At 44.2% G+C, this 18,346-nt stretch overlaps 1 protein-coding gene across 3 annotated transcripts; it reads right to left on the bottom strand.

Moving 5' to 3' along the window:
- Positions 1–60: 60 nt before the first annotated feature.
- LOC115208558 (UTP--glucose-1-phosphate uridylyltransferase) lies at positions 61–17,524 on the bottom strand. Of its 3 annotated transcripts, XM_029776709.1 has the most exons (11): positions 17,364–17,524; positions 17,091–17,169; positions 14,895–15,010; positions 10,131–10,238; positions 3,073–3,258; positions 2,726–2,859; positions 2,085–2,382; positions 1,479–1,676; positions 972–1,214; positions 712–816; positions 61–570 (listed from the first exon to the last, which is right to left on the bottom strand). In XM_029776709.1, exons 3-11 carry the CDS (start codon positions 14,991–14,993, stop codon positions 463–465), a joined length of 1,479 nt encoding a protein of 492 aa, XP_029632569.1. In that variant the 5' UTR covers positions 14,994–15,010; positions 17,091–17,169; positions 17,364–17,524; the 3' UTR covers positions 61–462. The 3 variants fall into 3 exon arrangements, with proteins under 3 accessions (XP_029632569.1, XP_029632568.1, XP_029632567.1); XM_029776708.1 differs by lacking the exon at positions 17,364–17,524 and having other exon boundaries at positions 17,091–17,269; XM_029776707.1 differs by lacking the exons at positions 17,091–17,169; positions 17,364–17,524 and adding an exon at positions 15,959–16,378.
- Positions 17,525–18,346: the final 822 nt, after the last annotated feature.

Consider the following 18,346-nt stretch of genomic DNA (forward strand, 5'->3'; position numbering starts at 1 on the left):
ATGTGCACTTGAGGCCGGACCTTTGATTGATTTTCTAGTTTTAAAATCAAGACAGACACGTTGAATCCATACTGCACTTTATTCAGGTTAGTTGGCTCAGAATTTGCAACAGAGGCTGTTTACACAGGCAGCCCAATTCTGATCTCTTTTACCAATAATTGGGAAAAATGTCTGAATTGGGCTGCTTGTGTAAACGCAGCCTTAGAACCCTCTAACAGCTTTCGCTTCCAACGGAAGCCTTGTGTTTGCATGGTGTGCTGAACCAGCCCATCCATTTTAAGCTGATTTTAAAATGACCCTGATTGCGGTAGTCTTTCTTCGTAAGCTGCAGATAGTTTATCTGAAATGGTGGATCACAGATAACCTTGAGCTGTGGAACGGCACCCTGTGTCTTTCTTGCTCTGCAACAGTCCTAGGTATAGTTTGTTCTTGGCCTTGAGTCTCGTCTGTGTCCTGAAGGCCTTAGTGGTCGAGGATGCGCAGGTTGCCAGATACAATCTTGTTTTCCAGCACCGCTCCGGCAGGAATATCAATCCTATCTCCGTGATTGGCAATAATGATGACAGTTCCCTGTGGGAGGGGACGTAGACAAATGTAACACACAAAACATCGAGAGATGTCAAGCAAAACTAGCCCAGTATCAATCTTCTGTATTCCAAGTAAATACTATGCAATAGGAATGAGGTACCATTTTGGGTATGAAGCCTTTACCTTGAGAGAGACGTTCTTTCCGAAGGTGACGTCTCCTGACACTGTCAGGTGATCCAGTTCTAGCATGTCTGGGATGCTCTCAAACCTCATCAGGAAGTCATGGACCTGCAACCAGAACAGGTCACTTTTATAGTGTCAAGAACATATTAAAACCATGAAATATATAAATAAAAAAGACCCACACAAATATATATATAAAATCAAAATGTCTGCCATAATGACTCGACAAAATGCATTAATCTACATTTTGCTTTCATTACCTTGGTGAAAGAGCTGCCCAGCTTGACGTGTGGCGTGGAGGGGAACTCCCTCTTCTTGCTCATGGTGAGCGAGCCGGCGTCCAGGCTGTAGAGGTTGGACATGACCAACAGCAGGTCCGACGAGGTCTTGACGGGAAGGAAGCGGCTACGGGGCACGTTGACGCCCAGGGCGTTGTCGAAGGCCTTGATAGCGGCGCCCACCGCTGTTTCCAGCTGGATCACGTTCAGACCACCGTCCAGCGTCTGGGGAGGAGGTAGTTGAAGGGTAATTGGTGCTAACGTTCAGTGAGCTTGTGGCGGCTATTACAAAGTGATGCAAATTTAATCGTAGTTGAGTCACTCCAGGCCATGGTTGACAGCCATCTGAAAAATATTCATTCATATAAAATGATGGTTAAGAGTACATTTTAAAGGAAACCCTAAAACACATGGCTACGAACTGAACCCACTGAAGATAGATACCAGACAGTTTTCATTTTAAGGCTCTCCTTTCATCTGTCCTCTCACCTTGGGGTTGACGATGATCTCCATGTCCATGGCGTTCTGCTCGTGCAGCCTCTTAATGGCGGCCAGGGAGATCCACAGGTTGTTGGTGTTGAAGATCTTGAACTTGGTGACCGACTTGAACTCGTCCACGTGGGCTTTGGGCACCTGGGCTATCTCCAGCAGACGCAGCTTGTCGTCGTACTGGATCAGTGTCCCACCCTGCGGAGTAGATTTGAGAGGCGTGGCAGAACCGTGAGCAGTCAGGAAATGGAAGGCTGTATGCCGTTTTACATTGAGGTACAATACGGATCAGACAATTGTAGGGAAGTCACTTTCGTCATGATCTTTTCATCCTCTACCTTTTTAAAAGATCTTAAATCTTTAGCCCCAAGGTCCCCAAATACTGCCGAGGTGAGGACTCTGACCATCAGCGACATAATGAACTACCAGGGAGAAAAGAGAACCAGCAGTACCCCTTGCCTGCTTCTAGCTAGCACACAAACCTCTGCTCACCTTGCCTGCTTCTAGCTAGCACACAAACCTCTGCTCACCTTGCCTGCTTCTAGCTAGCACACAAACCTCTGCTCACCTTGCCTGCTTCTAGCTAGCACACAAACCTCTGCTCACCTTGACGTCTGCGCGGGTCTTGTCCGTGACCTCCATGATGAACTCGCAGCGCTTGTCTTTGGGCTGCGTCATCAGGTGGTTGAGGATGAACAGGTCCACGGTGGCGCCCAGGTTGTCTATGTTGGACACAAAGATGTACTCCTTGCCCGCGGCGATCAGCTGGTCCAGCAGGCCGGAGTTGTAAAAGCTGGCGTAGATGTCGCCGTGGCCGGGCGGGTACCAGGCGTCGCCGTGGTCGCCGTGCACCCCCAGGTCCTTAGCCACGGGCAGTAGGGACTCCTTGTTGATCCTCGGGTATCTAGAGGGGCAGGAGGAGAGTTTTAATAATGTTATTTACCTTTATCTACACAGGTAAGTCAATGAGAATTGATTCTTATTTACAATGACAACCTGTCAAGTGAGGAAGAGAGGGAAATGGAGAAGAGATGGATGGGTGTAAAAAGGAGAGGATGTTCAGGAAAGAGTTGAGGATCGTAATAGAACAGGATCATGTCCAGTACAGAGAAAATGGCTTGAAACAGGAATGTACCTGAACTTGTCCAAGACCAATGCTCATTAGGATTTTACATTGCAAAAAAGCTTTAAAACAGTGTGCACTGCTGAACACAACCCATGTGTATATTTCTGTAGGCGTGTGTTACCTGCTCTGGTTGAAAGTGTGGATGTGCACCCGGTGGTGTGTGTACTTCTGCAGGATCTTCTTGGTGTCCTCGTCTGTGTTGAAGGAGTTCATGAGAACCAGAGGCACGTCCACGTTGAATGTCTTGTTTAAGTGCTGAGAGGGGGAGGCATTTTTACGACGGGAGTTTGGCTCCCAAATAGTTTTTGTCATTTCATCATAAACGTTGAATGTAGAAATGTAGAAACAGGAAATCTAGTACTACAATAACTAGCTCTAGTTAACATTCTGGCTTGTACTGAATATTCTGATATCTTTTAAGTGTTATCTTCACTCGAACCAAAAATGGTAGATTACAGTATCCTCTACCTCTATCTGATGGACGGTGAGGTCCAGGAAGGTGTTCTCATTGCGGACACTGATGACACTCTTGGGGCCCTTGCAGCCCATGCTGGTGCCCAGGCCTCCGTTGAGCTTGACCACCACCAGCTTGTTGAGGCTGGCCGCCACGCTGTCCGGCAGCACCTGGGCCTTGATCTTGTCATAGGGGTGGATCTGCAACAGGGAGGGAAAGAGGTACAGGTCAGAGGTCAGATACTAGGCGTAGCCTGAAGATTATTATCACTTGCCCAGAAATGTAAAGCTGTTTACACACAGACTGGCAATGTTAGAACGCTTCAGTGCAGGCCACACGTTCCTCCATTAAGTAAGTTACACAGAAATGACAAATTGATGGATTTTCTATTAAACAATGGAGGGTTCAGAAATATCAGTTAAGGCTACAGGTTTTCTTTGCGGTTTGGTCGTTTTCAATAAAATAATTCACCTGTCCAATGGGGTAACCACAGAGAAGACTCAACTTGCCGACTGCTCAGTTCACTTGCCCCGGGTAACAGGGCAACCTTTTATATCAGTCCCTGTGAAAGCTGAAAGTGACCATTGATGTTGGTTCTTCAGTTCAGCAGTTGACAGCTTGGGGGCAGTATTGGGGTTGCTCAAGGTAGGGTGCTGGGGGGGTGCTCTTGTTTTGGAGCGTAGGAGGGTTGGAGAGAAAAGGGGGGAGCTGGCATCACTCCAAACCCCTATTATGTAACAGTGCTACTCAGTGAAGCCATGGCAACAGCTGACAAAACCCAGAGCGGTGGAGCTAAAGTACATCCTCACACAGAGACTGAGGGGAGAACAAAACACCCCTACAGAAAATACCCCCCCCCAATTCGCCCCGGACGAAGGAAGGACAGCCACAAAGGCTGTAGCAAAGTGTGTTTAACACCAGCGTCCGTCCTTTACCACTGATAACTATGTATCTGGCCTACGTTTTTTCGTGTATAAATATTACATACTGTATCTTCATGCCAAATGAAAAACATTTGGATTGTCTTGAAGGTCCAGAAATAGCCATTGAACTATCAGTAGGCATATGTCAAGGTAGAGAGCTTATTTATTCAAGCGTTCGTTGGCATCGCAATGTGTTGCTTGTGTCCATGCTCCCACTTGTCCTATAAAATGCAACAAACCCACAAAACATTCAGGCCTACAACCAACATATCGTGGGATTGATACAGAAAAACACATTATAAAATGTTTTTAAAGGGTAAAATTGGCTAGCTGAGCTTGATTAACACCACATCAGGGTGAAATACAAAGCAATGACTTGTGGGAGAAAAGCAGAGAAAATGCATTTGTGTTACCACACTGGGTGAGCTTTTAAACATGCAGTAACTGAAAGCCTGGAGTAACTTTATACATCATTTGTCCAATAGGAAAAACTTTAATTGTTGTAGGCCTAGATCAAGGTACAGCGGTAGCCTACATAATTGAAAAGGGCAAACTGTTAATATGGTATGTTTTACTGTGAGCTGAATACAGTAAGCTAGATGGGGTATAGTCAGACTTTGTGGGTATAATTAACCATTTGAATTTCCTTTCCTGTACTTCGTCATTTAGAATAATTCCCAGGGGACAAGGAACAGGCCCTCTGGCCTTTACTGGCCCCGCTGTTGGCGAATGGAATGATGACAGATGTCCGTTTCGTCCTCTTGTGTTGTACAAGGAGTAAATATAGAATGTGTGTGTGTGTGTGTGTGTGTGTGTGTGTCACACTAAAGACCTTTTACGCAATCCGTTACACTGCCTTCAACTCACATACAGACACACCTTACCTCCCTCCCATCCCCATCCTCCTCACATGCATAGACAGACGCAGGAGAGTGCGAGGACACTTCCTGCTCTACGTTTCCACACACTTCCTGCACCGTCGGAGGGAGGCTACCGTTTCAGAGTTGGCATGGTAACAGGCAGCTCTTCCTTACTGCTCACACTTTCACGAGACAAACCATTGAGACGAGAGTGCGACCATGAAGGAATCCTCACAGTATCTTGACAATGTCTTCCACAGATACACCCACAATAGGCCATTTCAAAGCTAGCCTATAATTTAATATCCCAATGCTATGAGCAGTGTTCCCCAGGACCAGACAGGTTAGGAGAAAGCCTAGTCCTGTACTAAAAAAAATGTTCAATGGAGATTCACCATTGGTAGTGGTGGGCTACTTCTTACTAGTCTCCGACTAGGCTTACGGTCTGGGAAACCGGCCCTATAGGCTACAGCGGAGGCAGACTACGCACTTCTCTCAACAAACCCCAATTATTGCTTCACAGTGTGTACTGTATTCAGTGTGTATGGACTACTGGAAAATACACAAAGCAACGTGTAAGACACGGGAACTCCTTAGGAAAACACCTCAGTGAGTTGTTGTTAGGTGGTAGAGGGTTCAAAACCCTTTTCTAGCTCAACCACTAGGCTGATTATCGCCACAACTATAGCCCCTTTTAAATGAATAGGAGTCTGGAGAGCCGGGTCATTCTACTTCCCTCAGACATACAGGCTAAAATAATCTTCAGTAAGGATTCTCCTTTAGCTATAAAGAAAATATTTTAACAAACAACATTTAGGCTAAATCTTCATGTTGGTCACCATTTTGACATTACCAAAGACTGGCCCAAGCTCTACGATATCCAAGACCTCACAACTCTCATGTCAGAAAGTCACATCAAGATTAAATGTCATTACAACCTATGTGTGGTGATAATTGCGTTGTTTGCTCTATAACCTGTTAGTTCATTTGCCTTGCGACCGTGATACAAAAGTATGTGGACACCCCTTCAAATTAGTGGATTCGGCCATTTCAGACGCATCTGTTGCTGACAGTTGTATAGAAATGGAGCACAGGGGCACAATGTATGAATTTATGGTTGGATCAGAATCGGTGTTATAATCATTGGCCAGTACGGAGAATTAAGTAAAACCACAAGTCCAAATCTCCATCCATGGCTAATTTACACTGAACAGAAATATAAACGCAACATGTAAAGTGTTGGTCTCATGTTTAATTAGATGAAATAAAACCTTCCAGACATTTTCCATATGCACAAAAAGCTTCAAGTTTTGTGGACAAATTTGTTTACATTCCTGTTAGTGATAATGTATCCTTTGCCAAGATAATCCATCCACCTGACAGGTGTGGCATATCAAGAAGCTGATTAAACAGCATGATCATTGCATACGTGCACCTTGTGCTGGGGACAAGAAAAGGCTACTCTAAAATGTGCAGTTGTGTCACAACAAAATGCCACAGATCTCTCCAGTTTTGAAGGAGAGTGCAATTGGCATGCTGATTGCAGGAATGTCCACCAGAGCTATTGCCAGGGAATTGAATGTTAATTAATCTACCATAAGCCACCTCCAACATTGTTTTAGAGAATTTGCCAGTACGTCCATCCAGCCTCACAACTGCAGACCACATATAATCATGTCAGCCCAGGACCTCCACATCCGGCTTCTTCACCTGCAGGATCGTCTGAGACCAGCCATCTGGACAGCTGATGAAATTGAGGAGTATTTCTGTCTGTAATAAAGCCCTTTCGTGGGGAAAAACTCATTCTGATTGGCAGGTCCTGACTCCCAAGTGGGTGAGCTTATGCCCACCCAAGGCTGTGCCCCTGCCCATTCATGTAAAATCCATAGATTAGAGCCTAATTTATTTATTTAAATTAATGGATTTCCTTATGAACTGCAACTCAGTAAAATTGTGGCACGTTGCATTTATATTTTTGTTCAGTATAGAAAAGGGTCAATTTTAGCTAGCTAGCCAGCCACTGGAGGACAACAACACAACGATATGCAACAATTCAAGTGGTTTCTGTCAATGACGTATTGTTCTTGATGTAATTGGAGTGAAGCAAGTTCCAAACTGACTTCCCTTGACACTTGTTTTGGTGTGCCAGGACCATTCACAGTTGATTTCGCTGACTGGATATAATTTTATACTTTTTTTTTTTAAATCAAGGGAGGCCAAATGCTCGCTGGCTTCCCTTGCATTCAATGCTACGGGCGGCAACAATGTCATACTCTTTTTGACCAGACAGCATCGGATAGATAGATGGTCTACACAGACACAGAGGGGCACTATTTTGCTCGCTCGGATGCTTTCTCTGGTGAGATACATTCAGCCTCTTGCGAATTGAAGGAAATGTTGGTAAAACATTTTGGTGCGCCTGGCTTCCCTTGGCATCCATGAATACACGCCACTGGGGAAGATACCAGTATTGCGATATTTTTTCCATGGCAAACATTAAAACACGAAACAGAACAAGCACTTTGGTCCTTTAAAACCTGCTGTATGTAGAATATGGTGTGTTATAGCTTGAAAAATAAATACTTGTGACTCTGGAGGACAACAGTGATGTTTGTTTCCAACATTAGGGCCATTTTCCTAAAGAATTTAAATATGCTTGGTGTTTTGTTTCCTTGCCACGATACTGCTATCGTCCCAGGCCCTAATCAAGATATCTCAAGAGTCTCAAAAGATCAAGAGAGAAGTAACCAAATCATTTTCTAATTACTAATTCCATCACCATCAATATTTTGCTCTCGAAGACATACCAATGTTTCTTACCTTATGGGGGATCCTTCCCAACACACAATAGTCTCTCATGGCTGTGTTGGAGTCAAGACCACACAGCGTCTGAAGGTGTGGGTTCTCCATCGTCAGTCATAACACAGCACAGTAAGATGTGTTTACTCAAGTCTGGGCTATTGAGGTGAAGTGCCATTACTCTCAACGACAAAAATAGGTTACTTTCATTGTGAGCTACGTGGTTCCCTTTACAAAGACAAAACCACCCATTATTTGAAACTGATTTTTAGAAAATGTGATGAGCAAGGCTTCCTGTGTGGTCTTTCAAGAGAATTTCAGCCGCTCAAACTCATAAGGGTTGAGACAATCCATGGGTTTTCTGGGGATCTAACAGAGTTTATTCATGAACAAAACGTGGTTTGGGCCAAAGTACGATCTGGCAACAGACTGGACTAGATTTAGAGAAGTGAAACATAGCACTTAATTATAAGGCAAAGTTAGAGTTTTACTAGAGTGAAACAGAAAAGAACCAGAATAATCTCTTTAGAATGTGGAAAACTATCAAATCAAAGTTTACAGGTTGATGGTACAATGTCTGAAATGCTTCCTATAAATACTGTAGTGCCACAAGGTTCCATTCTTGGGCCGTTATTATTCACTAGGCTACTCAAAATGTAGGGTTCATTCCAAGCACTTAGCTAGCCAACAAAGCATTAGAACAACTAAATATTGAGAACGCAAACTCAAGGTGCATTTTCAGGCTTCCTAGCAGCCTTGGACTTCAAACAGTCAATCTCTGCAAAACAAGCAATATTGACCTAAGAGCAAAAGCTTTGCGTTTTGCAGATACTGTGTGTCCTTGGCGATGAAGCGATTGCATATCTGGGAGGGAATGGAGAATCTGGTAGAGAAGCAGACCGTATCTATCGGATAATAGAAAAACACTTTACATGGACTTGTTTTGGGGAGATTCACTCAATTTAGGTACATGAACTCACAAGTCAATATTGTGCAGATGTATTGCATAAGGGTAAACGATTAACCCTTTCAGAGCCATACAGCTTCAGTCGATAACAAGGAGAACTACAACATGATGAGATTGAACTCATAAGAACTTAAAACAGTTGTTTGAACTTAACAACTTCAAACTCAAGGTCTCCGAGGTGACCTGTGTCTATGTCACAAGTGGGGAACGAGTCCAGATACGGTTTCAAGTTCCTTACTCCTGAACTACTTCCCAAAAAACAAGACGGTGTTAAGACGGTCGTAGAGTGAGGCTGCTAGAGCAGATAGGCCTACACGCCCACCCATGCACACCCACGAGGTGGGTTCGGGGCAGGGTAAGCCAAATACCACCCCAGGCCAGAATCCTGCTCCCTCAAGGCTGTGCTTTCGAATGCTGGAGAGGTCAGGCTATTTATAAGGTAACCTATGAGCCGGGGGTTATTTCAGGAAGGGGGGGGGGGGGGGGGGGTCAGGCTCTGAGACACTGAAATGTCACCCGGGTGATAAATAGCTGGCTGGCTTTGGCCCATAGCTACACACTCTGTTCTTGGATCTAGTTACCTCGTTTCAGTTCTGTTGGTGCGGGGTGCTTGTTTCCATCCCTTACTACGTACTCATTATAATCTGTGGGCTTCACGAGCTTGGGAATGTAGACTCAAACAAGTGTGTGCATCTATATACCAACTGGATGTAGCCTTCCTGTATGTGGCCTAAGTGTTCTATGGGTCAGTGGTTCCAGCCCAGGTCTCCCTGAAACGCCCCCTCCTTCCTTTAACGGAGTCTACCTCCTGTCACCATAGGCACAGTCTCTTGACCAGCACTACTCAAAAACGCTAAGTTCTTAGACATTTAGACTCGGGAAAAAGCCCACGCCCCAGTGACCCTTTAGCTGTAACACTCCCTCTCTGACTGGAGCCTCACATGTTCCAGTCAGCTGGGAGAGGATGGGGACGTAGACGATGTGGGGGGGGGGGGTTGGTGAACTGGCACCTGGCTGCCGTCCCAGTGAAGGAAACACAACACTTGGCTTTCTGTCCCAGACTCTCCCTTGGTATGCTGCAGGACGACAGGACCACAACATTCTGCCCCCATAGAGCCAGTGTCACATGACAGCCACTGTAACTCTACAGCTCTCATGTTCAGTTCAAAGGGGCCGCGTTGGCATCTATCTGCTCAGATGTTCATTGTAGAAGAGGGCTTTGGCCTACAGATCTAATCTCACCCAACATACACAGAGATGCTACACTCAAAACAGTGTTTCTGAGACCCTAGTTTGTGGACTAGCACTAAATACGCAACAAGGACTTTGTTAAAAATAAAAGAAACTACAGGTCAAAAAATCCCTTGTACAAGAGGGTCTACACCTGCAGAAACAATGGATTTCCAACGGTAAGGAAGGGAACCATTTTTAGACAGGCTGATCTGTATGACAATGTCTTGTAATTTCTTATGCAAATAACGAATGCCTGAGCTTTTAACCAGGGTTAAAACCTAACTACTCACCAGATCCTCTGGGGGCTTGTGGATCTTGTCCCATTTCACAGAGGGTCCTTTCACCTGGAGGAATCTGTGGAAGAGGTTCTTAAAACCCTCAAAGTCCTTTTTGGAAATCTGAAACAGAAAGTGCCAAGGATCAGTCTCTGCATGGACGCAAATGATCAACATCCACATTATGAATACATTATAGCATCCAATTCACACGCAAAACATAGCTTGATAAAATACCGACACGATTGAAATCGTAACATTGCTGAAGCCTAAATCACTGTCTCCCAAACCTCTAGTAACTTCAGCCATCTCCACTTATTTGATGTATTCCAGAACCAGCACACCTGATTCAACTAATAAAAGGGCTTGATTTTTTGGGGGGCAATTTTTTTTTTATTACACTCATATAGCAGTCAACACATCCATGAGCATACCAAATATTAATGGACACGAGCAACATTTTTCGTTTACGAAAATCTAAATCAATAATGTCCTGTGGTCTTAAAGAGAATAATTAATCAACGAGCAGAAATATGGGATTGGTAAACTCGATTTTGGTATAGTCAGTTTGTTTTGGCTGCAGGTATTCCTGCCTGTCACTGTGATTCAGTTAGGGGTTAGCCAGTCTCGGAATTGAGATTTTAGGAGGCTGACAGCGAAGTCAGTGTAGAGTTGTGTCCGTCTTACATGAAGCCAGGTTAGGGACAGGGTCTGAAGTGCCTCAGTATAACTGGATTATCCTCCTAGGATGGTGCGGCACACCCTCTTCTGAATACGCTACAGGTCACTAGACTGGGTCAGGGTCAGGGAGCTGTGTCAAGCCGGCGCGCAATATTCCAGGGTGGGGCGTCTGTAGTCGGTGTAAATGCAAACCAGGTCTTCCTGTGGCACATGGAACCTTTTAAGGCGGCGAAGGACAAAACGTTTTCTGTTGCTCTTGGTTATCATAGTTACAAACTGCTTGCCCCCATTGTAAGTCTTTCTGTACCATTAGCCCTAAAAAAGTTCACACTATCACACACTTTGAGCTCCTGGCCCTCGACCCGGAAAGGGCATGGGACCAGATTTAGATCGTCAACATATTTCCACCTACTTTCGATATCCCGGGCTGCGCTGTCAATGACTGAAAGGAAGATGAGAGGACCCAGAAGAGTTCCTTGAGCAATATCTCCCGTCAGCCTGATGATTAGTAAAACATTTGAATCAGGTGTGCTTGTACTGGAATAGAGTACCACAGTATGAGTCATAAAACCTAGTGGACAAACAAGGACATGGTGTTATTAACCGTGTAAATCTCTAGGACAAGGTGACTTTATCAATATATTTGCCTGTATTTACCCCCCAAAAATGAAACGCTTATTAGCTGCCAATTTGGCTATAATAAAGAACTACCAATGACATGATATGGACGAGACTGCCGAATCGAGGCAAGAGTAAAAATCTCTGGATTAATTATCTAATGTTAGCTAAATGTAGTAATGAATAAATTGGCTAATTCCTTAAAAAAATTACAATTCTGTGAAATATCTTGTGCAAGTTTTAAATTGATACAATAACTGTTAGCAAAGGTATCAGCTAGAGATGACGTGCAGGAGCTTGCAGGGATTTGTAGTTTTGCATGATGTCTACTTTGGTGCAAATTATCATTTTCGATTTTGGGGGGGTAAATCCTACTACTGGCTCTGATGCTTGTCGGATGTGGCAGGGCTTGAAAACTATTACGGACTACAAAGGGAAACCCAGTCGCGAGCTGCCCAGTGACTCGAGCCTACCAGATGAGCCAAATGCCTTTTATGCTCACTTCAAGGCAAACAACATGGAAGCATGCACGAGAGCACCAGCTAATCTGGACGACTGTGTGATAATGCTCAGGGTAGCCAATGTGAGCAATACCTTTAAAACAGGTCAACATTCACAACGCCGCGGGGCCAGTCAGATTACCAGGACGTGTACTCAAAGCATGCACGGACCAACTGGCAAGTGTCTTCACTGACATTTTCAACCTCTCTCTGACCGAGTCTGTAATACCTACATGTTTCAAGCAGACCACCATAGTCCCTGTGCCCAAGGAAGCAAAGGTAACCTGCCTAAATGATTACCGCCCCGTAGCACTCACATCGGCAGCCATGAAGTGCTTTGAAAGGCTGGTCATGGCTCACATCAACAGCATCCTCCCTGGATACCCTAGACCCACTCCAATTCTCATACCGCCCCAACAGATCCACAGATAACGCAATCTCAAATCACACTCCACACTGCCCTTTCCCACCTGGACAAAAGGAACACCTATGTGAGAATGCATTCAACACCATGGTGCCCATGAAGCTCATCACTAAGTTTACTGGGACTAAACACCCCCCTCTGCAACTGAATCCTGGACTTCCTGACGGGCCGCCCCCCCCAGGTGGTAAGGGTAGGTAACAACACGTTCAACACTGGGGCCCCTCAGAGGTGTGTACTTAGTCCCCTACTGTACTCCCCATTCACCCACGACTGCGTGGCCAAACACGACTCCAACACCATCATTAAGTTTGCTGACGACACAACAGTGTAGAGGCCTGATCACCGACAATGATGAGACAGCCTATAGGGAGGTGGTCAGAGACCTGGCAGTGTGGTGCCAGGACAACAACCTCTCCCTCAAAGTGAGCAAGACAAAGGAGCTGATCATGGACTACAGGAAAAGGCATCCGAATAGGCCCCCCATTAACATCGACGGGGCTGTAGTGGAGCGGGTCGAGAGTTTCAGGTTCCTTAGTGTCCACATCACCAACAAACTATAATCTCCCCTCAGGAGACTGAAAAGATTTGGCATGGGTCCCCAGATCCTCAAAAAGTTTTACAGCTGCACCGTCGAGAGCATCCTGATTGGTTGCATCACCGCCTGGTATGGCAACTGCTCGGCATCTGACCGTAAGGCCCTATAGAGGGTAGTGCATACGGCCCAGTACATCACTGGGGCCAAGCTTCCTGCCATCCAGTACCTATATAATAGGCGGTGTCAGAAGAAAGCCCCCAAAAATTGTCAGAGTCTCCAGTCACCCAAGTCATACACTGTTTTCTCTGCTACCGCACGGCAAGCAGACCCTTTTTTTCAATTTTCGCCTAAAATGACATACCCAAATCTAACTGCCTGTAGCTCAGGACCTGAAGCAAGGATATGCATATTTTTGATACCATTTGAAAGGAAACACTGAAGTTTGTAGAAATGTGAAAGGAATGTAGGAGAATATAACACATTAGATCTGGTAAAAGATAATACAAAGAAAAAAAACTACCTTTTTTGTATTTTTTTTTTTTACCATCATCTTTGAAATGCAAGAGAAAGGCCAATATATGAATCTAGGCACTATTTAGATTTTGGCCACTAGATGGCAGCAGTGTATGTGCAAAGTTTTAGACTGATCCAATGAACCATTGTATTTCTGTTCAATTTTTTTTTATCAAGACTGCCCAAATGTGCCTAATTGGTTTATTAATAACTTTCAGTTCATAACTGTGCACTCTCCTCAAACAATAGCATGGTATTATTTCACTGTAATAGCTACTGTAAATTGGATAGTGCAGTTAGATTAACAAGAATTTAAGCTTTCTGCCAATATCAGATATGTCTGTGTCCTGGGAAATGTTCTTGTTACTTACAACCTCATGCTAATCACATTAGCCTACGTTAGCTCAACCGTCCCGCGGGAGACCCACCGATCCTGTAGAGGTTTTCACAGCATCTACCCCCAAGCCATTAGACTGCTGAACAATTAATAAAATGGCCACCGGACTATTTACATTGACCCCCCGCCTCACCAATCCTATAATGGGATCCACAGTTAAATACTTTTTGATGTGTCATATAGGCTACATCTGAACTCAATATTTCTATTACAAATGATGTGCATCATTATTTCTCTAGTCTGTTTGGCGAAGCGTAGACTTTCCTCCTCTCCTGCCCACTCCCTATAATCAAAGCATTCTGCCCGCAACCCTCCTTTCTGACATTTGCTTAATGGCTTTCATGTACGTTACGGTTCACTGTGTTCTAAATGCCCCCATTGGTGTAATCATTAGAACTCCCACCTAGCCCATCTCACTGTTCGTTCCTAAACCCTCAGGTCTCCTCGGTAGGTTTTAATTGCGTTTTCTCCCCCCTCCGCAGTCTAACTGTAATGTGTTGTGTTTCAAGTGAAACGAGGAGCAGCATAAAAAATGAACCACTTACTCTACAGAGCGAGAACGCTTACCTTGTAAGCTTTTGCCATCATGCCAATGCTTTAGTTAGCAGTAGCAATGCTAACTGCATACAAACGGTTTGCTAAGCAGGGAGAATTGTCTTTCCAGTTTCTGGTCAAATGGGTTGTTTTGATGGGTTGTGCACTGTGCTTGTTGGATGGCAATAGCTGATGCTTTGTAAGGTGAAGGCTCAGTGGTGATGAAAAGTGACAATGATTTCTGTGGGAATGTATGGCCTACATCATATAGAGAAGGGGTTTAAAAGCAAGCCTGCTGGGGCTTAAAGTAAACAAGGGGGCAAAGAGTGGGGAGGTGAAAAGATGGGGAGAGGAGCAGAAAGAGGTAGAAAGAGCGAGTCCATGTTGTGAAATCGTAAAGTGTGTGCATCTGTGTTTGACCCATTGAGAGAGACACAGGTCATTCACCATCCTGTTGCCCTGCTGGACTGAGTTCTGGGAGGGTAAGACATTTCCTCACTCATCCAAAACAACCCCCCCTAGATCCACAAACATGCACCAGGTACTCTCGCTCCAAACTCCTAAACCCCAGGCCCACCTCCTGCTCAGCCCCCTTGGCTGTGGCCAGCAGCTTCTCCAGCTCTTTGTGCATGGAGGTCTCATGCTGCAGCCGCAGCTTCTCCTGAAACTCAGCCATCCCGGCTTTGCTGAGATCTGCCGGGAGAAAGGAGAGAGAAAAAAAAGGCAACAGAGGAGGTATTTCATCATTCAGTCTGCTTGAACCATTCAAAACAATCAAATAGTATGAGGCCAAAGGAGAGAGAGAGAGAAAAAAAAGGAGTTTGTTTGTTCATTCTGCAGGAACCATTCAAAACTATCAAAGACAGAAAATGGTCCGTGTAAAGATGTTCAGCCTTCTTGAAACAACTGCATGCCTTTGTTCTAATGAGCAAGGGCAGCTTGTAGTCATTCACAAGCAAGCACATTATTTTACAATAAGTGAAATGGAACATGGTTACATATGATGCCATGTAAATGTCTACCCACGTGTCGGCTTATTGGATCTATTTTAATGGACATCTAGCATTTTCTTCCTATATCCATTATACCATGAACAAGTCAAGCCTATTGGGTCAATATTATCAAAATGTAAGTCATTTAGCAAAACGTGCTAAATGACTTACGGCTCGGGGATTCGAACCAGCAACATTTTGGTTACGTTCCTAACCGCTGCTAGCCTACCTGCCCCTCCATTATTGAACCAGTCAACTGTGATTCATTCACCCTCTGTTCAACACAGGATGTATTACGTTGAGAAAATTATATAAAAATACCAGCAACCAAGCTCTGGTTACAATTGACATGCAAATCACTTAAGATGAAAATATCCCCCACTAAGAGATTGGTAGCCTAATTTGGCAATTCCCAGTATTGCATAATACTGATGTGTTGAAATCTATATCCTCAGTAGCCTAAATTCAAGACATCAGAAAAACAGATAAGTAAAAAGAATGCACTGCCTTTCAAAAAGTGGAAATCATTCCAAACTAAGAGAAGTCAAAAAGTGACTTAGAGTCATGGAAAAGATAACTGTTAAGAGCAATCAATAGCAATGGGAAAGTAGCCATCCGACTCCTTACCAGACAGGTACAGAAAACGTACCTTCAAAAACAGACATCTTTGGACGTATGACAAAATATGTGCCAAGAAAGTTTATCCAAATAAGATCCCAAAAGTCTAGCCTATAGTCTTCGATAGTCTTCAGTAATTTGCCAGAAAAGATTAGACCATTCAATAAAAGATAAACATCAATGACTTGACACCAGATACCAGGGACAGCCGCTGGCGCTTGAGAAATGATGAACTGCAGTCCCAAGAAACAACGTATCAATCCATCAGTAAACCAGACACCACTCATCAGTGCAAATGCACTGTTCTCAGTTCTCCCACCTCTCTAGGGTTTTACACTAGATGCACAGCCACAAAAGTCTAAATAGGCTACGACGTCAAAATTCCTGAACATTTTTGTTGTTGTTGATTTTTGGTGCTAATTTAAGGATAGGCATAAGGTTTGCAGTGTGGTTAAGGTTAGATTTCAAATCATATTTTAATACGATTTTTTTTGGGTTGAAATAGACGGGGTTTTGGACTTCGTGGATGTGGTAGTTAGTGACGAACCCTCTTAGCAGAGAACAATCGCTAAATATCTCACTAACGGAACTAAGTTACACGCATGACGTTATTTGATAAGTGCTTGCCAGTTGATATGTCCGATGAATTTATATGTAGGCTACAGTGCCTACATGTAAACCTTTAGCACAGCAGGCAGCCGAGAGAGTTAGGAATTAATATGGAGTTAATGTATTATGGAACACGCAGCTCTGGTCAGATCCATACGTCACATATTTCGTGTGACGTTAGATTTGCCCACATTTCCCCATAACATTTCCCCATAACGCGGTTCCTTGAATAGCATCATAACCCTTCTATAGCATGGTTGGTCCTACCCCGCCGTTGATAAGCGGCTGTTTAGCACTCTGGCGTACGGTTCATACATTATTTGTATTGATTAATTTGACCCTGGATTGACTTTAGCCACACGACGCGCTATCTTGGCTACATGCCACTGTACATTTGGAGACGAAGTGGCAGGGACAAGTTAGCCATTCTGCAGCCGCAGTAGCAACGAAGATATCCATGCCAGCAGCCAATTGTTTAGTTTATAAGGCTCTAATCGTGCATTTACATCACACGCAACATGTTTCAAACGTAATTCATTGCATTGCCTACCCACCTGACGATAACTATTTTGATATCAATCCACCAAAGAACTCCAAGGTGCTTGGCTACTTTATCGAGCTGGGTTTCGGCCTCTGAAACAAGTGACAAATTAACACTTTAAAAGGTACATTTTCACTGTCCTGAGGAGCATGTTTATTTTTGACAGGCTTCTTGCAACACCAAAGTAAAGCCGGAAATGTCGAAGTTGGCTTCTTGCCAGGCCAGTTAATGAGGGCAAACGATTGGTGAGTCAGTGGCCAATCAAAACATGCGAAACTCCGCTTACCCAATCAGAATCTTGTTCACGGGGGTGGACCTGAGCTCTTCCAACTCTTATTGTTCTAACAAAGGCTCTTCTTCAAAATAAAAAGCGTTACACTTAAATTAAATTATTTACAAATTACCTAATGCCTTTCAGATGGCAACTCTGCGGACTAATCGGAGTATTAGTCAATAATGACTTTGTTCAGTAGATAGCCTAAATCACCTTCTCCGATAGTATTTTTCTTTTTAATAGCCTTTTTTCCCAAACATCTTTGAGCCTTAATCCACCCCTCCAAAGAGCCCCAAAACACACCCCAACCCTCAGTGGAAGCCTTCTGCTTTTGGGCCCGGTACCATGCCTTTTTAGTCCACCAGTCACCCCGGTTCTGGTGGTCAGCTGATGAGGGATGAGTGACCATAAGCCTAAAAATACATCCATCTTGGTAGGAAAACTTTCATTCCAGAAACTCATTGGGCTCCCGAGTGCCGCAGTGGTCTAAGGAACTGCATCTCAGTGCTGGAGGCGTCACTACAGAGACACTGGTTTGAATCCAGGCTGTATCACAACAGTCCCATAGGTCGGTGCACAATTGGCCCAGCGTCGTCCGGGTTTGGCCGGTGTTGGCCGTCATTGTAAAAAATTATTTGTTCTTAACTGACTTGCCTAGTTAAATAAAATGAAAATACTATACAATAATGTATTTTTGTAATTTTATGTGATCTCTTCAAATAGTTACCAAAAGCCTAGCCTATATAGTCTTTGATCGCCTTCTGTAATTTGCTAGCAAATATTGAACATTCAATGAAAGATGGACATCAATGGCTTGAGACCAGACACAAGTGACAGCCGTATGCGGTGTTGTTAAAGGAACACTAAATATTATAAAGTGTTTAAAACATTGTAGTTTAATAGGATCTCTATGTGAGAGTGTGTCCATATTCTCCTTTTCCTTGGAGTGTAATGAGTCTTCCGGACCCCCCTCTGCCTGCATAGCACAGCTCACC

Source organism: Salmo trutta, chromosome 14 (assembly GCF_901001165.1).
Source record: "Salmo trutta chromosome 14, fSalTru1.1, whole genome shotgun sequence".
Taxonomy (NCBI): domain Eukaryota; kingdom Metazoa; phylum Chordata; class Actinopteri; order Salmoniformes; family Salmonidae; genus Salmo; species Salmo trutta.

Coding starts and splice junctions, on each gene's coding strand:
- LOC115208558 (XM_029776707.1), bottom strand. CDS start 16,214: ATGAGTGGTGTCTGGTTTACTGATGGATTGATACGTTGTTTCTTGGGA. Junction 3,259..10,130: donor ACAAGCCCCCAGAGGATCTG/GTGAGTAGTTAG, acceptor TCCCTGTTGCAG/ATCCACCCCTATGACAAGAT. Junction 817..971: donor TGGGCAGCTCTTTCACCAAG/GTAATGAAAGCA, acceptor TTCTGGTTGCAG/GTCCATGACTTCCTGATGAG.